The sequence below is a fragment of the Lacerta agilis genome, chromosome 15, assembly GCF_009819535.1.
Source record: "Lacerta agilis isolate rLacAgi1 chromosome 15, rLacAgi1.pri, whole genome shotgun sequence".
Lineage (NCBI taxonomy): Eukaryota > Metazoa > Chordata > Lepidosauria > Squamata > Lacertidae > Lacerta > Lacerta agilis.
In genome coordinates this window covers 38,447,529-38,466,227 of record NC_046326.1, presented here as the reverse complement: position 1 = coordinate 38,466,227, position 18,699 = coordinate 38,447,529, and the positions used below count along the sequence as shown (strand labels likewise).

The 18,699-nt window shown below is 43.7% G+C and overlaps 1 protein-coding gene across 1 annotated transcript in view; it reads right to left on the bottom strand.

The window, feature by feature from the left end:
- The window catches only part of BCAS3 (BCAS3 microtubule associated cell migration factor), a 455,244-nt gene that overhangs the window by 317,079 nt on the left and 119,466 nt on the right, over nucleotides 1–18,699 (bottom strand). Inside the window, 1 exon segment of the mRNA XM_033171393.1 lies at nucleotides 14,554–14,687. Coding sequence (XP_033027284.1) covers nucleotides 14,554–14,687 — 134 coding nt within the window.

The window sequence follows — 18,699 nt, the reverse complement described above, 5'->3', positions numbered from 1 at the left end:
GTCTGCTTTACACAACAGCAAGGTAGAAATCACATTCCTCCTCTTTTTTCTCCAGGACAAAATCACTTCAAGTAGCCTGGCCTCAAGTGATGTAACCAAAAGAAAAGTCCTAAGAAGCAACAACTGAATGAAAATATTTGCAGATAAACCCATCGTAGGTGAATGGGGTCCAGTGCAACAAATGGAAACGCACAGGATGGCGGGGATTAGCTTTCATTATGTTATTAAAAAGCACAGGGTTTAAATCAACCTCAGGAGAGTTTGGCTCTCACAATGCGGTGGGCACTCAACGATGGAACAGGCCAGCCATCAAATCTTGACAAAAGTATTCCAGAAATGCACTTCAGAATATTCCGGACAAAAGCAGCGAGGATTCACTTCCCTGTAAGTACCCGTATATCTAAAGCCTTCGCATTAAAAAGGGGATTAAAAAACAAAACCACATGACTTGGAAGATGTTTTCCTGAAAGGCAAAGAGGTTTGCTCACGGAAGTACTTCACCGGAGGGACAATGTCACACACACACACAATGCTGCCCCAGCTTTACACCCAAACTCAGACACAACCCTGTCCTTTTCAGATTCATTGCCACAGCCAAACAAGCCACTGATGACATTGTTAAAGAGTGGTCAGTTTTAACCCCTTTTGGAGGCTTTGGAATGATCATCGTAGAAACCTTATTGTCGGACCTAATATTCTGGATTGTTCTACAGAGGCCTTTGTCTTGACTGCAGGCTCAAAGTGGATTGGAGGCCCATGAGAAGAGAATGAAGATTTGTTTTGGTTTTTTTGGAAGGGGGGGGGGCTCAACAATTAGGGAAATGGAGAAGAACAAGAGTACAATTATTAAATCTAATTCTTGCCTTTTTCCTTTAAGGGAAGGACCATAGCTCAGTGGCAGAGCAACTGCTTTGCATGCAGAAGGTCCTAAATTCAATCCCTGGCATCTCCAGGTAGGGCTGGGAGAGAGACCCCTGCCTAAAACCCTAGAGAGTTGCTGCCAGTCAGTGTAGACAATACTGAATGGTCTGACTCAGTGTAAGGCAGCTTCCTATGTTTCTTGAGTCACTTCCAGACGGCCTGTGTAAGAAGCATTCATCCTGGTTTGCACGAAGTTTGCACGTGGTGGCTGCTAGGATCTGTAGTACAAAACTTTTGGATGGCACCAGGATGGGAAATATGGCTTAAATGAACTCTCCAGGAGCATCACAGTACAAATACAAGATGAAAAGAGCCAACGGGGGCAGGGTGGTACAATGGCTAATAATAATCTTAGCAGGCTTTTCCAGAGATGGGCCTCTGGGTGGCTGGTTGGTTGTGGGTTTTGTTTTGGTTTATTTGAAGCTCAAAAGGTCAAGCCAATGTTGTGTGGCAGCTACCCCTCTGCTCCCCTCTCCTCTGAGTGAAGGAGTGGTGGCCCACATTCCAGTAGAGAGGGAGTGTGTAGGGTCCATAGTAGAAGAAAGATCAAGAGACTGTCCTTTTCATCAGTAAGCAAGTTTACTGGGAACCAATAAGGAGCCATGGATAACCTGTTGGACTTGTGCCTGGCAGACCTGGGTTCAAATCCTTGCTCTGCTATGCGGATGGCCATGGACCAGTTCTTTGTGAAATTCAGTGGTGACCTTTGACCTGACAGCCTTCACCCATTGCTCAGGAGAACATACACTTTGCATTTGCTGAAGGTTCCGTGTTCAATTTCTGAAATTTCTAGTTTCGTTTTTGCCTTTAAAAAAGGGGGGGGGGAGACTGGTTCTGGGAAGGACTCAATTTCCCAAGTATTTGTAGAGCTGCTCTTTGCTGTAATGTACTGGGCTAGATGAACCAGTGTTCTGCTTCAGTACAGGGCAGCCTCATGTGCCCATCTCTCTTGGCAGAACCGACCTAGCAGAGCTGTCATGAAGATAAAACATGGTGACGGAGGATGTATGTGACCCTGAGCGCTTTGGAGGAATGGCAAGGTAATAGTTAATAACAAAGAAGCAAGCATTGACACACAGTGCTATTCCTTCCCCTATTAGTCCATACATTCATACTTTTATCTCAGATGAGAACTCAAGTAGCCCAGCAGATAAACTGAATTCGAACTCAGGAGCTGCATTCCGGATGCTCCAGATTTGTTGGGTGGTGGTAGAGGAACTCTTGTTTGCTTGTACAACAAGGAACTCTTCAGACTCAAAACAGCATCCCTGGTGAGACCAATCTGGTATTTCTTTTGGAAGCGTTCCTTGAAGCTCAGCCACTGTTCCGCATCTGGTAGCAGTTGAAGCAAAAGGAACTTTTCCAGAGCCAAACCAATATTTTTTCAACCCAAAAAGGTGTTTGTAAAGAACTGTGGAAGGTGGTGCTGTTGGCTGTAAACCTCTTGGAAGGATCAGATTACTGCCTGGTTTTCACTGCTCTCGAACTCTTCTCGGTATTTGTTTAACAGTCTCCGTTACTCTGTTCAAGTACGGAGTGTCCCACTAGTCCGAACACTCCTCGGTCACTGGGTTTATGACGGATCCTGTGCTTATTTCAGCATGGAATCCTTCCCATGTCTTCAGCCAAGTAACACTCACTCAGACCTTGGGATGCTGAAAGCTGGCTCCCTCGCAGCTTTCTGCTCCAGTTAGAACACTACAGTAACCTTCAGGCTCTGCTGAACATTCACCCATCTTGATTTTCAGGTATAAAATAATGCTTTTGCAGGTCGGAAATTAGTTCCCGAAATTGTGCAAATGGCCGCTATTTTCTGATGCTGTTTCTTTTCATTGCTTCCCCTCTCTCCTGATGCTTCACACCATTTTGTATTATAGTTAGGGGTCCTTCCCCTCACCAACCTCCTACCGTCGTCGTCCCCCCCAAAAAAGTCTTCCTACAGTGATCCCAGCCATTCAGAGATTCCAGAGAGCCCAATGGTGTCACAATGGTATGCACCCAATCAGATTTGCCTACATGTTGACACCAATCAAAACAGAAGGGCAACACTTCCTGGAATGATCGCAGGATACCAGCCAAACAGGGATAACATAGTTTGGTAACCTCAGTTGACTTGGAGTGCTTTTTACCAGCTACGGCTAATAGGCCAAGTTCCAGCTGTTCCTGGACAGGGATAGCCTGGCCTCAGTGATTCTTGCACTGGTAACCTCAAGACTTTATTATTGCAATGCACTCTCTATGGAGCTACCCTGGGACTTGGTCTGGAAGCTTCAGCTGGCACAAAATGCTGTAGCTAGATTGTTGGTAGGGACTGACTAATGCCATCACTCCATTGTTTCAAACTCCATTGTTAGCCCATATGCTAACTTCAAGGTTCTTGTATTAACTTACATTAACAATTTGGGTCCGGGACACCTTCAGAACAGTTGATTCCTTATATCCCTGCCCGATAACGGAGATCCTTAAGGGAGTCTCTGTCTGTGGGCCCCCGCTGTGGCTCAGGTGCACAACTCATTTCCACAATGTACCGTGCATTCAACTGGGTGTGCGTTTTAACGTGATCCTACCTAATTTGCACTTTCACAACAATATGTGAACAGAAATGCAGCTATCCTTTGAAATTCACACTTCTTGGAACTTGAAGTTCTCCCAGCAAAAAAATTAATTAAATGCTTATTTTATGGTTCCGGCCCAGGCAACCTGAAAGATCATATCCCTCTATATGAACTTGCCTGGGTGCTAAGAGCCTCAGGTGAGCACCTTCTCTCAGCCTCATCAACACCAGAAGCATGATGGGTAGAGACAAGAGATGGATCCTTCTCTGTGGCTGCTTCCATATTGTGGAAGTCCCTCCTCCCAAGAGAGGTGAGACTGGCTCCCTCTTTGTTACCCTTCCACCAACAGGCGAAGACCTTCCTGTTCAGACAGGCCTTTGAATACTAAAGTGTGGAACATTCTGATCACAGGGCTGCTGTCAGGGCAAGCTGCATTTGAACTGCTGGATTTAAATGCGATGTACAGTATTTGTATTCTTGGTTTTTAACTAGTTGGTTTTCATTACCCTGAGGTCCAAAATTGATGTTTTTAAAATGTTGTAAGTTGCCTTGGATCCCAATGTAGGAAAAAAGTGGGATATAAATATATTAAATTATACTAATAATAGTAACAGAAGTGTGTGTGTGTTAAAATGTGCATATTTGTGGAAACAATATATAGAAATGCAATATATTATGCAAAATTGCATACAAACATATGTACATTGGAATAAATGCACCCTAAAATGCTGATCAATTAAAGGACTTTGGGAACATGAGAAACCAAAAGAAATCCAAATGGACAGATTTGTTCATCCCTAGCAGGCACCACTCTGCCTCTCTCTGCTTGTTCCCTCCACGCCACTTCTTAAAAATTCAGCCTATCTCCAATTTCGCCAAGTATTTTTGCATCTAAAGGTGCCACAAACCCGCCCACGCTGAAATGGAAAGAGAGGGTCCCATTTTCAGAAACAAACCCGAGGAGCAGTAGCACAAAAAGCACCTGGCATGGAATTTCATCCCCTTCTCTGATTTGTTAATCACTCTGGGGACATCAGCTTCCGATAACACAGCGATCAAAGGGTCAGTTTACCCAGCGATAGCTCTACAAGCCCAGGCACAGCTCAGGATCTGGGGCGGCAAAACTGTTGTCCGTAAACACACCCCTTGGGTTTTTATTCAGTGGCACAGAACCAGAGCACATGGCCCAACCCTTGAGTATTGTTGCTGTTGCTGGGTTTTTTTTTGGGGGGGGGGGCGTTTAGAGCATAGCTTCTAAAATGTATGCACCAGATACATTTATATAAGTGTCACACTTTGTGCAGGAACACAGAGTCACCTTATACCAACTCAAACCACTGGATCATTTAGCTCAGTACTGTCCACACTGACTGGCAGCAGCTCTCCAGGGTTTCAGGCCAGGTCTTTGGTAGAGACATGGATTTTAACCTGAGACCTTCTGCATGCAAAGCATGTACTCTGCCATCAAGATAAGGCCAAATGTATCCCCATCATTATACATGCATAAGGATAAAATAAAAAATAAAAAGGTCTCTATAGCCTGAAAGAATTTACAAGCTTAGATAGTAAACAAATAGACTGTGATGAAACTTGCTCTGTTCATAGCAAGCCTTGTTATTTTATTGGGGGGGGGGGAGCAAGTAGTCAGGGTGATTTTTGCCTTCTGAGTATTTGCTGAATTCCAGTCATGAGATAATTTAACAAAGTGTATTAAGCAAACTTACTCCCATGCCTTCAATATCCCTAAAAGACACCCTATACTGAGGTTTTGCTGATGGGAAAATGTATGTAGCAAATCTAGACTAGAGGGACCATTGGCCTGATCCAGCAAGCTCTTCTTATGAGCACCAAGGAGAGCAGGAACCTTCACCAGATCTCCACACTTACTAATGATCCTAAGGAGCCAAAGATCAGGACATTCCTGCCCCAGAACCACACCACCTGCCTAGATTCCTGGCTGGGTCTCAAATCTCCCCCAGGGCCAGATGCATTGTATTACCATCAAGAATATTGTTTGCAACTTATTTCCAATTTCCAATTCGATCCCACCCCCCTCCAACTTATTTCCAACTTATTGGAAATAAGTTGTAATAAGATGTAATGATTTGGTAATTAATGTGATGCATATTTTTTTTTTTTGTTATGATAAATCTTTGTTTGCCTGTGGTTTGTGTAAAATTTGAAAGAAATAAAGTTTATAACTCTTAAAAAAAAAAAAAAGAATATTGTTTGCAAAGGCTTGTCGTCATTTATTTATTATTTATAACAGTATTTCAATACCACCATATCATAAAATGTCAGGGCACTGTACACTGTTAAAACATAAAACACCATTGGAAAAAGTAAAAGAAATCCAACACATGGAGGTCATAAAGAGGTCTTCAAGAGACGCCTGAAAGTCAAAAGCAAGAATACTTGTCAAATCTCTGCTGGGATTGGTGACACTAAATGCCCGACTTCTAGTCCAAGTCAGGCCTCTGTAGTAACATGGGAGCGAAGTAAGTGCTCCTCACGGTGATTTTAGTGATCAAGCTGGGATAGAAGGATATCCAGGAACCAAGCTGTTCAGGGCTTTATATCAACACAACAGCCTTTGCAGAGATCAATGCATGCGCTACCTACATTCACGATTTCAAAAATATTATTTTGTGGGACATTGTGAATGGGCTACAGTTTTCTGGAAGTTGGTTATATGTTGCACTGGGGTACTGACAGCATAAAACATGAGGCTGGAGCTCATATAGTATTAATTCCTAAAGTAACTTCCTGCTCTGTAGATTTAGGAAAATACCTAGATAAGCAAAACGTAGATCATGATCTACTGGGAGATTTCTAGGCAATTTGCAGTAGACCAGCAAGGCTTTCTGACTTCCCACCGTTTATTGTTAGAAAGCCCATGCTCCTTTATTTCCTCTCTCCTAAAAAAATTAGGTGGCTGAGATGAAGAAAGCTAAGGGGGAAAACCAGGAGCGGATTTTTGTGTATGATAGGTCTGTGAATTTAATTCTGGAACTGGAAACAAATTCCTGAACCGCATATGGGTTCCTTAATTCTAGGCGCTATTTTACACTTGGTGCAGGTTAGTGGATATCAATATTCTAGTAAAAATAAGTTTAAAAATAAATAAATAAATATAAGTACCCCAAGAACCAGAGGTCTGCCCATACCAACCCTGAAGACTACCGGGTGAAGCTCCTGGATTGTGGCAGTGCTTATTTGCTGCTGGATATATGTAGGAGATTCCTTCCTCAGTAGGTCTTCCTGGTACTCCTCTTTGGGGTCCCTGAACAGTGGGCCTCCAAAGTGTGGTGCTAGGACCTTGCCTCCCAGCCTCTTAAAATGTAATCCAAGTTGTTTCAAGATGAAAACTAGGCCCTCGTTTTGTTGGTGTATGGTATCAGAATGGTTTCTGTGGCTGCAGATGGCATTAGGCACAATTGGGTTTACATGGAAAGTGATGCTATCAGCCGATGACCTCAGCCTGGGTGAAACACTCCATAGATGTTCAGCCCATTCCTCCCCCCCCCCCGGTAGGATTTTTCAGGTGCAAGCACTTCCCGTTTTCATTCAGAACAATAGCATCTGTGTCAATGATCAGAAGTTTGGGGGAAATGCTGGCTCAGATATTTGAGGCCCTCTCTCAGCTACGAGTCAGGCAGGTGTGTGTCTGGGACCAGCCTGCCCTGCCTATTTCACAATCACCTTTTCCGTTAAAGATCAGTGAAAACATACACTCGGTAATCACAGACCGATTGAGTAATGCAACACTGAGTACATTTAGACACCGCTGTTTAAAGTTTTATTCCCATGTCAATTACAAGAAAGGAGATACCACAGGGGAAGAAGAGATGGTCTGAGGGCTGCAGGATCGGGCCGGGGTTGGGGAGACTGAGCTAATGGCTATTATGCAGGTGCTCCATCACTGGAGAAGTTGCCAAGACACAGTTGCTGCCTTGCCAAAGGCATTAAGGATGGGGCGAGAGATTGGGGGGGGGGGGGTGCTGCAAAATCACAACATCACCAGGAAACTGGCAGCTCGAGAGGCTTGATCCGACTTCATGGGATTCCCATTTGCCCCACCCCAGCATAACTTTCTGTCCTTGAAGACGCAGCACAGCCAATCAGACAACATGAATTCAGTGCCATGGGCCCACACTCACGGAGCAACCTCCCAACCCAGACAAGAAAGGGACCGGCGTCGCTTCAGGAGAACAACAAAGACTTTCTTAGTGCAACAGGCATTTTAAGGTAGCGTTCGGGTTTGGGTTTGCCATGAATTTTTAAATTGCTTTATTCTCTGTGTGGTTTATGTACACCACTTAGAAATGAGAGTGTTTAAGTGGTAATATAAATGCCTCAAATAAAATAATAAAAATCAACAGCAAAAGGGTTCTTGAACCAGGGTTCCACGTTTCCACAAGTGTCTTAGGAATGTACAGTGTCATATCATCTGTCAGTCCAGCTCAGTATTGTCCACACTGACTGGCAGCAGTTTTCCCAGAGTTTCAGACAGGGAGCTTCTCCCCAGCCCTATTTCCTGAGTGGAATGTGTGTTTGAACTCTGATAATGCCTCTTGTTTCTCTGGATGGATGATAGAGAGTGGTGTGTGAGTGTTTGTTGTTGTTGTTGTTGTTCAGTCGTTCAGTCGTGTCCGACTCTTTGTGACCCCATGGACCAGAGCACGCCAGGCACGCCTATCCTTCACTGCCGTGTGAGTGTTAGCCTAGTGCATTAAGGTAAATTTTTGCTCCACCAACTTCTGCCTCTGGCCCTGCCCACCTCTGCCATGTGGCCTTCAAAGGTTGCCTGGAAGGGAATGTGGCCCTCAGGTTGAAACATGTTCCCCCCACTCCTGGAATAACAGGAGAAAACCTTGAAGGCCACTTCTGTTGGTTGCACTGGGGAGGACACAACTATGAGTGTGGATACTCAACATGTTCATAGGCAGAACAGGTGCAACTGGATGGGCAGAGTGGGTGAAATTGATCTTGCTCCTCCATTTAAAAACAATGAAAAGGATGCATTAAACTGAAAGCAGCCATTGTCCATTATACCCTTTGGAGGTTACAGAAGTGTCGTTCCATCCCTGCCTCTCTATGGTGAAAGCACACGAGAACGGGGCCTTCTCTGCAGTGGCTCCCCATCTGCGGAATGCTCACCCCAGGGAAGTTCACCTGGCACCTTCATTATACACCTTTAGGCGCCAGGCAAAAACCTTCCTTTTTAACAAGGCCTTTGGTTGACCTGATCAACATCCCATATCCTATTAAAATGTGGCTCTTTTGGGGGGGTATTATTGGGTTATTGCTTTTATTTTTATTTTACATACTGTGGTTTATTTATTTATTTATTTATTTATTATTCAATGAATAAATAATAATAAATATCTATGTTGCACTGGCAGACAAGCTCAGCGGAATATGGAAATGCCAAGGAGGACTGAGCGGGGATTTGTTCCCCAACCACACTTCCAGCACACCCTCCATGTGTAATGCACACCTCTAAAGCAGCCCATAATTTAAATAACAATTATTATTTTTAAAAGGGGGGGAAGAGAGAAGCCACCCCGGAGTGGTGCATGAAGCTTAACCTTAAACATACTTTTGTCAAAGTTTGCATTAGGGAAAACAAACCTCGCACAGCCCGGAAAAGTAGCGCCAACATGATTACATGGTCCTCTGTGTTTTAACGAGGCTCCGGCGAGCTCGCTTGTGACAACAGCCTAAGAGTCAGAATAAGCAACGGCCGGACAGCCAAAAAGATTACACAGTGGTTTTTCTGGCCACCAGCCCGCCTCGCTATCGCTGCGTTTATTTGCTTGGGATCGAGATAAGGTGACTCGCGGGCCTTTTGGTGTATGTGTGTGTGTGTGTGTGTGTGTGTGTTTATGCACAAAGATCAAAGAGACAACTGCAGCCGGGCCCAAACCCAGACCTTTATCTGTTTACAAAGGAAGACGGCGTACCTCCAGAACACGGTGTTCCTCTGTCGCCGAACAACAATATCTAGCGTTTAAACAGTGCCCTTCAAAGGATCAAAGCACTCTGATACGAGGTGGGTGGGGTCTGAGGGCGGAACTCATCATTCAGTGGTTGAGGCATGTCAAGACACCCTAGCTACTGTGCAAATTGGGAGGGGGATCCCTATCGCCCTTCAGATGTTGCTGAACTACAGCTCCCGTTATCCCGAGCCACTGGCCATGCCACCTTGGACTGACGGCAACTGGAGTTCAGAAGCATCTGGAGTTACCCTGGCTCAGCAGCAAATTATTTTATTCGAAATATTTATAAGTTGTACTTTCACAGAAGACATAACGAGGCAGTGTGCAACTTAAAAACATGATGCTGAGATAACAAATGAAAAACCATCAATAGCATCCTGGTGGAAACGGAAGGAAGGAAGGAAGGAAGGAAGGAAGGAGAAAAAGAAAAAGAAGAAGTACGTCTTCATGGCCTCGGTCCTGTATACCTGAAGGAGCGTCTCCACCCCCATCATTCAGCCCGGACACTGAGATCCAGTGCCGAGGGCCTTCTGGCGGTTCCCTCACTGCGAGAAGCAAAACTACAGGGAACCAGGCAGAGGGCCTTCTCGGTAGTGGCGCCCGCCCTGTGGAACGCCCTCCCGTCAGAAGTCAAGGGAATAAACAACTACCTGACATTCAGAAAACACCTAAAGGCAGCCCTGTTTAGGGAAGTTTTTAATTTGTGACTCTGTATTGTATTTTGATATTTGTTGGAGGCCGCCCAGAGTGGCTGGGGAGACCCGGCCAGATGGGCGGGGTATAAATAATAAATTATTATTATTATTATTATGCAGTTCATTGTTGAACTATGGAACTTGGTCCCACAAGAGACAGTGATGGCCACCAACTTGGATGGCTTTAAAAGAGGATTGGTTAAATTCGTAGAGCTAAAACCTATCAATGGCTATGCTCTGCCTCCATGATCAGAAGGGGTAATGCTTCTGAATACCAACCATCTGGAATCCACAGGAGGGGAGAGTGGCTGTTGTGCTCAGGTCCTGTTTGCGGGTTTCCCACTAGCATCTGGCTGGCTACTGTGAGAACAGGATGCTGGAATAGATGGACCATTGGCATGATCCAGCAGGCTGTTCTTATGTTTTTAAAAGTATCACTAAGCGGGAGGAAGGAGGGATTTTCAGAGAAGTGGCAGGCAGGCAGGGAACCACAGCTCGGTGGTTATAGCAAATGCTGGGCACAAACAAGGTCCATAGCTGTCAACCTTCCCTTTTTTTTGCAGTGGGAAACGGTGCTGAAATAAGGGAATTTCCTGCAAAAAAAGGGGAAAGTTGACAGCTATGACAAGGTCCCATGTTCAATCCTCACTGGTAGGACTGGAAAAGAATGCAAGCAATATCACAAATGCAAGCAAAACTAAATCTCTTCCCCAACCCTGGTCATGACACATTTACATGGGGTGCTGTGTTCAAAACTGCAAAAGGAAAGCTGCTGATGGCAACCAAGCTTTTTTATTCACCTTGGCCACCTTCTGTTTAAAGGCAAGCCACTCTTGCCACTTATAATTTGTCCTCCCCTATGAAAGTCACCAAACATACAGGGAGAGAGTTTTGCAAGGGAATGAATGATCTGCAAAACACAGAAGTAGGGAGGATAATCATTACAGCCTTGTTAGTTCAGAGGGGAATAAATAAATGGATAAATGTCCATGTCCCACATCAGCTCAGCATACAGCTGTAGTCTGCATTAAGCACCTCTGCCCATATCTGTATGCGCGCGTGTGTGTGTACACACACACACACACACACACACACACACACACACACACACACACTGACACACTGTATTGGGCAGAATATAAGCTGCTGGCGAATATAGGCTACACCCCTAACATGAGATCTTACTGAAAACGAAAAAAATACTGTAGGTCTCCCATGATCTCTTGCTTTTTCCCATCTAAAATATTGGGCAACCTCTAGATTAGCCTCACAAAGAACAGCTCACTGGCCAGCCGGTGCCCCCTGGTAAGAAGGGCAGGCGATCCTCATCTTAAATCATGGCTTCTCAGCCTATGAAAGAGCAGTCATAAGCCACACACAGGTTTTATGCAAGCCAGATTTGTGCAGCTACATTTAGGCCAATATAATAGATGTATCATAAAACACTTCCACAAGAAAATAAAGCAAACTTTCTGAACCATGAGATGCCCAGCGCTGAGAATTAGGCAGCTGCACATTGAATGAGCACCCTCAAAGCTCCCCGTACATCACAGTGCAATGCACACTAGTGGTTTTGCCGAGCAAGGCATTATCGAGACACCACGTTACTCCCCCTGCAGCACCCCAGGTCGCTGAAGTGGATATACTTTGTTACACACAAAGGCTAAAAACATATACGTGCAATTACATAAACGTTCCAAATGATAGGATATCCTTGGCAATCTCAACCACCAATTTGGCATCGTTGCCAGACATCTTCCAAGAGGTTAGAGGGGGGCCCCTGTAAAACCCAGCACAACGCCTCTTGCCAACTAGGGTGCCAACTTGGCTGGTGAAAAAGTGGCTCAGCTGTCCTTTCCTTCCTTGTTGGCCTTTTGATGGCTATAAAGTTCACTCTCTGCCCTGGTATCTGAGCCAACTTTAAATTGCATATATTTAAATATATTACAGCCAAGCCAAAACTATCCACAGCTTTTTGTGAACACTGTCGAATACACTTCCTTTTCCTTGATGGTTTTTCAACACCCCTTATGAAAATATTCACCCATTCACTTACATTGCCTTCTTTTCCTCGCACTCACCATCAATTCATCTTGCCTGCCTGTGTGACATCAGGCTATTCATTCACTTACACTGCCTTCTTTTAAAAAGATAAGAATGCAACAAGAGCCCGCTGGATCAGGCCAGTGGCCCATCTATTCCAGCATCCTGCTCTCACAGTGGCCAACCAGATGTCCCTGGGGAAACCAGCAAGCAGGATTTCAGGACAAGAGCCCTCTCCCCTCCTGTGATTTCCAACAACTAGTATTGAGAAGCACTGCTGCCTCCAAATGTAGCAGAAGGGCATAGCCATAATGCCTAGTAGCCTTTGATAGCTCTCTCCTCCATTAATTTTGCTTGTCTTCATCCTCAGTTGACTTTTTTTTTTTTTTTTTTGCCTTACTGACATCATGTCAACCTAACCATTATGAGATAACTGGCCAGGATTAATTCTGGGAGAAAGTTAACATGGTTCCCTCATTTCAACGGTATATTTAAAAGTTATTAATTTTAGTTGGGATGCAACCAATGTTTTCCAGAAAATATCTGGGGTTTTGTGCACAGGAACCACCGGTATGTGTGTGACACATAGCTCCACCCCCTGGCTTCATTTGGCAATCCAGAGGGGTGATAAAAAAAAACTATTAAAGAGGTGGTTGGAAGCAGTTTTAGGATGGTTGAACAAGCTGAAACTTAACCCAGATAAGACAATGTTTTTGGTTGGTTGCTTGGAAAACCACAGACCTAGTTTGCGATTGGCAATTGGTTAGGGATGCCCACTGGACGTTCACCTGGCCCTGGCACTATCTCTGAAGATGCAGGTGACATACTGTACCTATTGTTCCAATAATTCCCATGACTGAATAAGGTTGAACTATGTCATAAGCTTTATTCCAATACTGAATAAAGAAACACCATTTCCCAATAAATAGGTGGTTGTGGTGCTTCCCCTCTCTATCGCCGATCAAATTCAGTTTGAGTAGGCCAGATATTGGACTACAACTCCCATCATCCCTGATCATTGGCCATGCTGCGTGGAGCTGATGGAAGCTATAGTCCAGCTAAACATATGGAGGTACCACACTGGCAACCCCTGGTCTATTCAAAATTATTAACTGGGGGGCACCACATTGGCTACCCATGATGTAATAGGATTTCAACCTACAATAGTAACAATAAGCCAAAAACAAGATTAAGATTAGTTGTGAGAAAGAAGATTTGAATATGTTACAAAGTTACTAAAGAAGATTAAAAATGAACGCATAAGAGAGGACGTGAGGAAGTCCCAAAATAATGATTATAAAGAGGATAAGGATTGATAAGTGTGTGTATATTTTTGTAGTGTTTTGTATTTTTTACTTTTTTGTAGTTTTTGTATTTTGTATGTTTTTATGGTTAAAATCTAATAAATTCTTATTAAAAAAAAGCCAAAAACAATTTCAAAACCCCTCATTGGTTTCTCTGGAGAATTTTAAAAGGGCGCTCTTTGCAAAGGTGGCAATAATCCGTTCCCCAAAGGGTATGTACCATTCCAGAAGTGCCAAGGCAATCATTGCATCATTGGACAAGCATTCTGAGATCAGGCCAGCTCAGAAAACAGGCACCAAAACACCAGCATCTTCTACACTAACCTGTTGCCATTACAGTTTGCTTGTTTGACATTCTAGTCATATGACAGTAAGAATGGACAATTCTGGCTTCTGTTTTTCATTTTTTTTCAATCTTAAATTCAGTTCTCCACATTTCCACATCAGTTAGCGAATTTTTGAAAAAAATGAAAATTCATCAGTATTTTAGTGCAGACTTCTCCTAACATACACATTTCTGCATAGCAATTTCCCCTAATATAATGGACTTTTGTATGCTATTTACACTAATATATACATTTAAATGCAACCTCTACCCTAGTACATGGTGTGTGTTTTTTGCATGTATTACTTAACTGGTGAACTGCATTGCAAAATTCGGAGAAGAGTATATTTCAAAGGATGACAGTGGTTTGGCTTGCATATTGTTTCAGAAAGTGTGAATGAGGTAGGTTCACCTTTAAATGCAAGCTGAATCTAATTTCCCTCCCGTTCTTAATACTGACCCACCAAACCCAATGCTCATACTTTGCAAACTGTTGGTTTGTGGGACTTGAGAGTGCAAATGCAGCCGCATTTTATCATCTTGTTAAACACACACACACTCACAAATCTGTTAGAAAAACACACAAATCCATCTTAAATGGCCTTCCTCTGACTTGACTGCAAGACAAGCAATTTCCAAGGACACCCACATTGATTCCTCCAATTGCCAAGTCAGATAAAAAGCCTCGTGGTTTCTTATGCAACTTACTTTGGCTTCGGTCTCCCCGCGGTGTAACGTGTACAAGTGATGGATGGCACTTTGCGAAGATGACCAGGGGTGGGTCAGGATTTGGAAAACATGGAAATCGTGGCCCAGCGTGTCTGTCGTAACCAGTAGCATACCTGGAAGAAAGGAAACAAGGGGAGTCAGAGACACTCAAAACAGAGGGTTAATTGTTTATGACCTGTGGTCAAAACAAATAAATACTTTTGGATCTGATCTGAACTGACACCAAGAAAGAAGTTCATAGCCTGCATTCTGTGCAAATGAAACACATTGAAATAAATTGCTTATGTTACTTACACACACACACACACACACACACACGATGGGAGAATCTGCCATTGTCAGTTTCTCTCCATTTCTCATTCGCCCCCATCTTGAATTTAGGTCTCCACATTTCCACATCAGTTTGCATATTTTTTTAAATGAAAAATGATCGGCATTTTAATCATGCACATTTCTCCTAATACCAACATTTTTGTGTGCAATTTTGCCCAACATACACTTTATTCCCCAAAGCAATTCCCCCCCCCCCAATACAATGCATTTTTGTACACATTACTTGGCTGGAGAACCACGCGCTGAAATTTGAGAAGTATGAATTTTGAAGCACAACTTTGTTTCATTTCAGGTAGTTTCAGAAAGTGCAATTTTTATTATTATTGTCAGAAACTGCAAATTAGGTTGACTTTAAATGTGAAGTGAGTTAACCCCCCCCCCCATCCCTACCCCCTCCTACCTACCCTATCATCTCACTTCCATTTTACATACAGCAGTCAGAGTAATATAGAGAGGCCAGGACTAAAAAAAAGTTTTTCATCGGTGCAATGATGGGGGGGGGGATAGGCTGATTTAACAATGCAATGCTATGCACATTTGCTTGGAAGCAAGTCCCATTATGTTCAATGCAGTTTACTCCCAAGTAAGAGTGCATAAGATTACAGCCTGTCATCATCATCATCATAATCATCATCATCATCATTATTTATAATAATACACCCCCTTCATCCGTAGATCTCAGGGTAGTTGAAACTGATTCGTAGCACAAGCCTCTAACCATGTCTACTGAGACATAAGCCCTATTGAACTGAATGGGGGTTACTCTCCAGTAAGAGGCATTAGGCCTGAAGCCTTAGAGCCTGAAGGTCTAACTTGTGCTTTTCTCTTTCTTCTTTTCAATGGAGTCGTGGGGTCACAAGATGCACATTTCCAAGCTTCGCTTAAAGTGAGGGGTGAGAAAGGGTACTGTATTTTTGCTCCATAAGACTCACCCGACCATAAGACGCACCTAGTTTTTAGAGGAGGAAAGTGGGAAAGCCCCATTTTGGGGGGGGGGGGACAGCTCAAAGTTGTGCAGCTTCTTTTGCAAAGGAGAAAAGCCCTTGTTTTTTGAGCATCAGCTCAAAGTTGTGCAGCTTATTTTGCAAAAGAGAAAAGCCCTGTTTTTTGAGCATCAGCTCAAAGTTGTGCAGCTTCTTTTGCAAAGGGGGAAAGCCCCCCTTTTGAGGATCAAATCAAAGTTGTTGAGCTTACTTTGCAAAGGGAAAAAATCCTGTTTTATGGGGTTCAACTCACAGTTCTGCAGCTTCTTTTGCAAAGGAAAGGGAGCTATTTCTACAGTTTCCAGACAGATAATCTAATCAGCCAGTCACATGTCGCTGGGGAAACAAACAGCCTCCTTCTGCAGAACATTCAACAATGGAGGCCTGGGCAAGGGGGCGGGGCTGGGAAGGGAGCCAGCAACCCTTATGTCTCTCCCGATCGCTTGCTGATCAGCTGCTTCCTTCCAACACCCCCTTCTCTCTTTGCACCATCTGCTTTTGGCCCCTGGGCAATTCGGCTCCAGGGACCATGTATTTGCTCCATAAGACACACAGACATTTCCCCTTTTTGAGTAGGAAAAAAGTGTGTCTTGTGGAGCGAAAAATACGGTATGTGCTGTGCAAAGTTCTAGTGTGAGACTCTCTTCCGTTAGGGATTTGGGACATTCCATGGCAAAAAGTGAAAGCTGCAGAAAGCGTTATGGATGATGTGATTTATTTGCCCAAGTTGTGTTAAGCTTCATGCCACAGCCAGGCCTGCAATTAAGTATTTGCTTTCTTTCTTTTTGCGACTGCGTTTAGTCTCCTCCAAATGCTACATAATTACTGGGCAGAGGGTAAGTGAGTTGTCAGTGACTTTTGCAACACACAAAATTGCTGAAGAAAACCATTCTTACTGTTTCAATTTGGCCTCCAATTTTTTATTTTATTTTTGGCCCTCTTTTCTTCACAGTTCTGAAGAGTCCTGATTTCCTCCCCTCTCCTCTTGCAAAAACAGACGCAAACACGCACACTCTCTCACGTGCAAGTGTGTGGCAGCCAACCCCAGGAGTCGTGGGACCGTTTAACTTTCCGCTGTCCTAGTCTGATCTACTATGTTGAAAGCAACCTGTCCCGGGAAGCCTAGATTTCAGCAGAGTCTGACTTCATGTGCCATAAGCACCGGTCTTTCAAGAAAAACAGAGACTGTAGTGGAACACAGGTAGAGCAAAATGGGTTCCACATTTAAATAAAGGAAATTAACATTCTGCAACCAGAAAACTTGAGGTTCACATATATTATACATATATCTCCCTAAATTATCTAACCCTGGCATAAATTATTCAGTAAATTTGCCCAACTTAATTTATTCTGCACAATGTAGTCTGTCATGAGGAAGAGACTATGCAGAGAAATAAAGGGCCACAGCTCAGTGGTAGGGCATTTGCTTTGCGTGAGTAAGATCCAAGGTTCAATCTCTGGCATCTCATGGTTGGGACGGGAGAGACGCCTGCTATAAACCCTAAAGAGCTGCTGCCAGTCAGTGTAAACAATACAGAGATGGATGAACCATTGATTGGTGTTCCTAAGCTCTCAAGAAGGACAGCACCACCACCATTGGAATAATTCTGTCAACCTTCTCGCTTTTATTTCAAGGCATTGCCCACACACTTTCAAAATCTCTCTGCAGCCATGAGGGCCAGAAGCTTTAAAAAAGGACAGCTGATGTGGTGTCCCTAGTGTCAAATTCTTTCCTGTGCTCCTGTAGCATTTCCAAAGACCCAGACAGAAGGAAACATGGTGGTCTGAGGTGGTCTCTCTTATATATTAAGCTCAAGCGACTTCAGCCTTTCCTAGTCAAGACCACCATGCCGACTCCACATTAATTGTTTCTTGGTTGTCAAAAGACAAAGTACATCCAACCAGATGTTTGAGAGGCTTCCATCCAGATGTACCATCTGGGAAGTCTGAGTTTCCTTGGCTAATTATTCAGATTCAAGGATGCTCTCAGATATACAGCCTCAGATATACAACCTGACCCTGTGGGTGCCGGGAAAAGCCTCTCTGGGCACACCTGAGGGTCCATGCTGGCAACTCTTGCGTAGAACTATGGTTACCAAAGTGTGCTCTGAGGAGCCCTTTGCCATTTCCCCCTCCACGAGAAGATCAACGATGGAGGACAATTTTTTTGGAAAGACGGGTTGTCCACACACTGCTGACCTTCCTCAGACACTAAGTACTGTTGGGTGTTAAGTGTTGCATTGTTGACTCACAGAAAGTAAGAGCAAAGTCTGAACTAGGGGTTCCCAAACTACGGCTTCATTCAGTATGGATTTGTGACTGAAGAAGGGAGACAGCAGATCCATTGCGTCGAATATTCATATTTATTTTTAATTGCATTGTCATTGTTTCTTTTATTTCTTGAATTGCATTTATTCCATTTACTGCAGCCGAGTTATAATACAGTACAATAAAGTGCAGTATATCAGAAATAAAAGAAGCAAGTATAAAATATGATTTAAAAATCATACAGCATCTAGTAGAGCACATTACAATTCCTGGAACAGGCCGAAAAATCATTAATTGGTCTGCCAAAGTCCCTCAGCAATTTTCAAGTGGTCCATGGTGGGAAATACTTCTCTAAACAGGACGGAGGCATGCCCCAGAATGCTTCCCAAGTGAGACAGAGGATTCTTCTATGGAAGGTAAGTCAATGAAGAATGAAGACCTCAAGGGAGAAATCTTAAAACACCCAGCCCTACGATATTTTATTAATGAACCTGGCACAGGCATAGGCACACATGTCCTCCCTGAACTTCATGCAGGATTT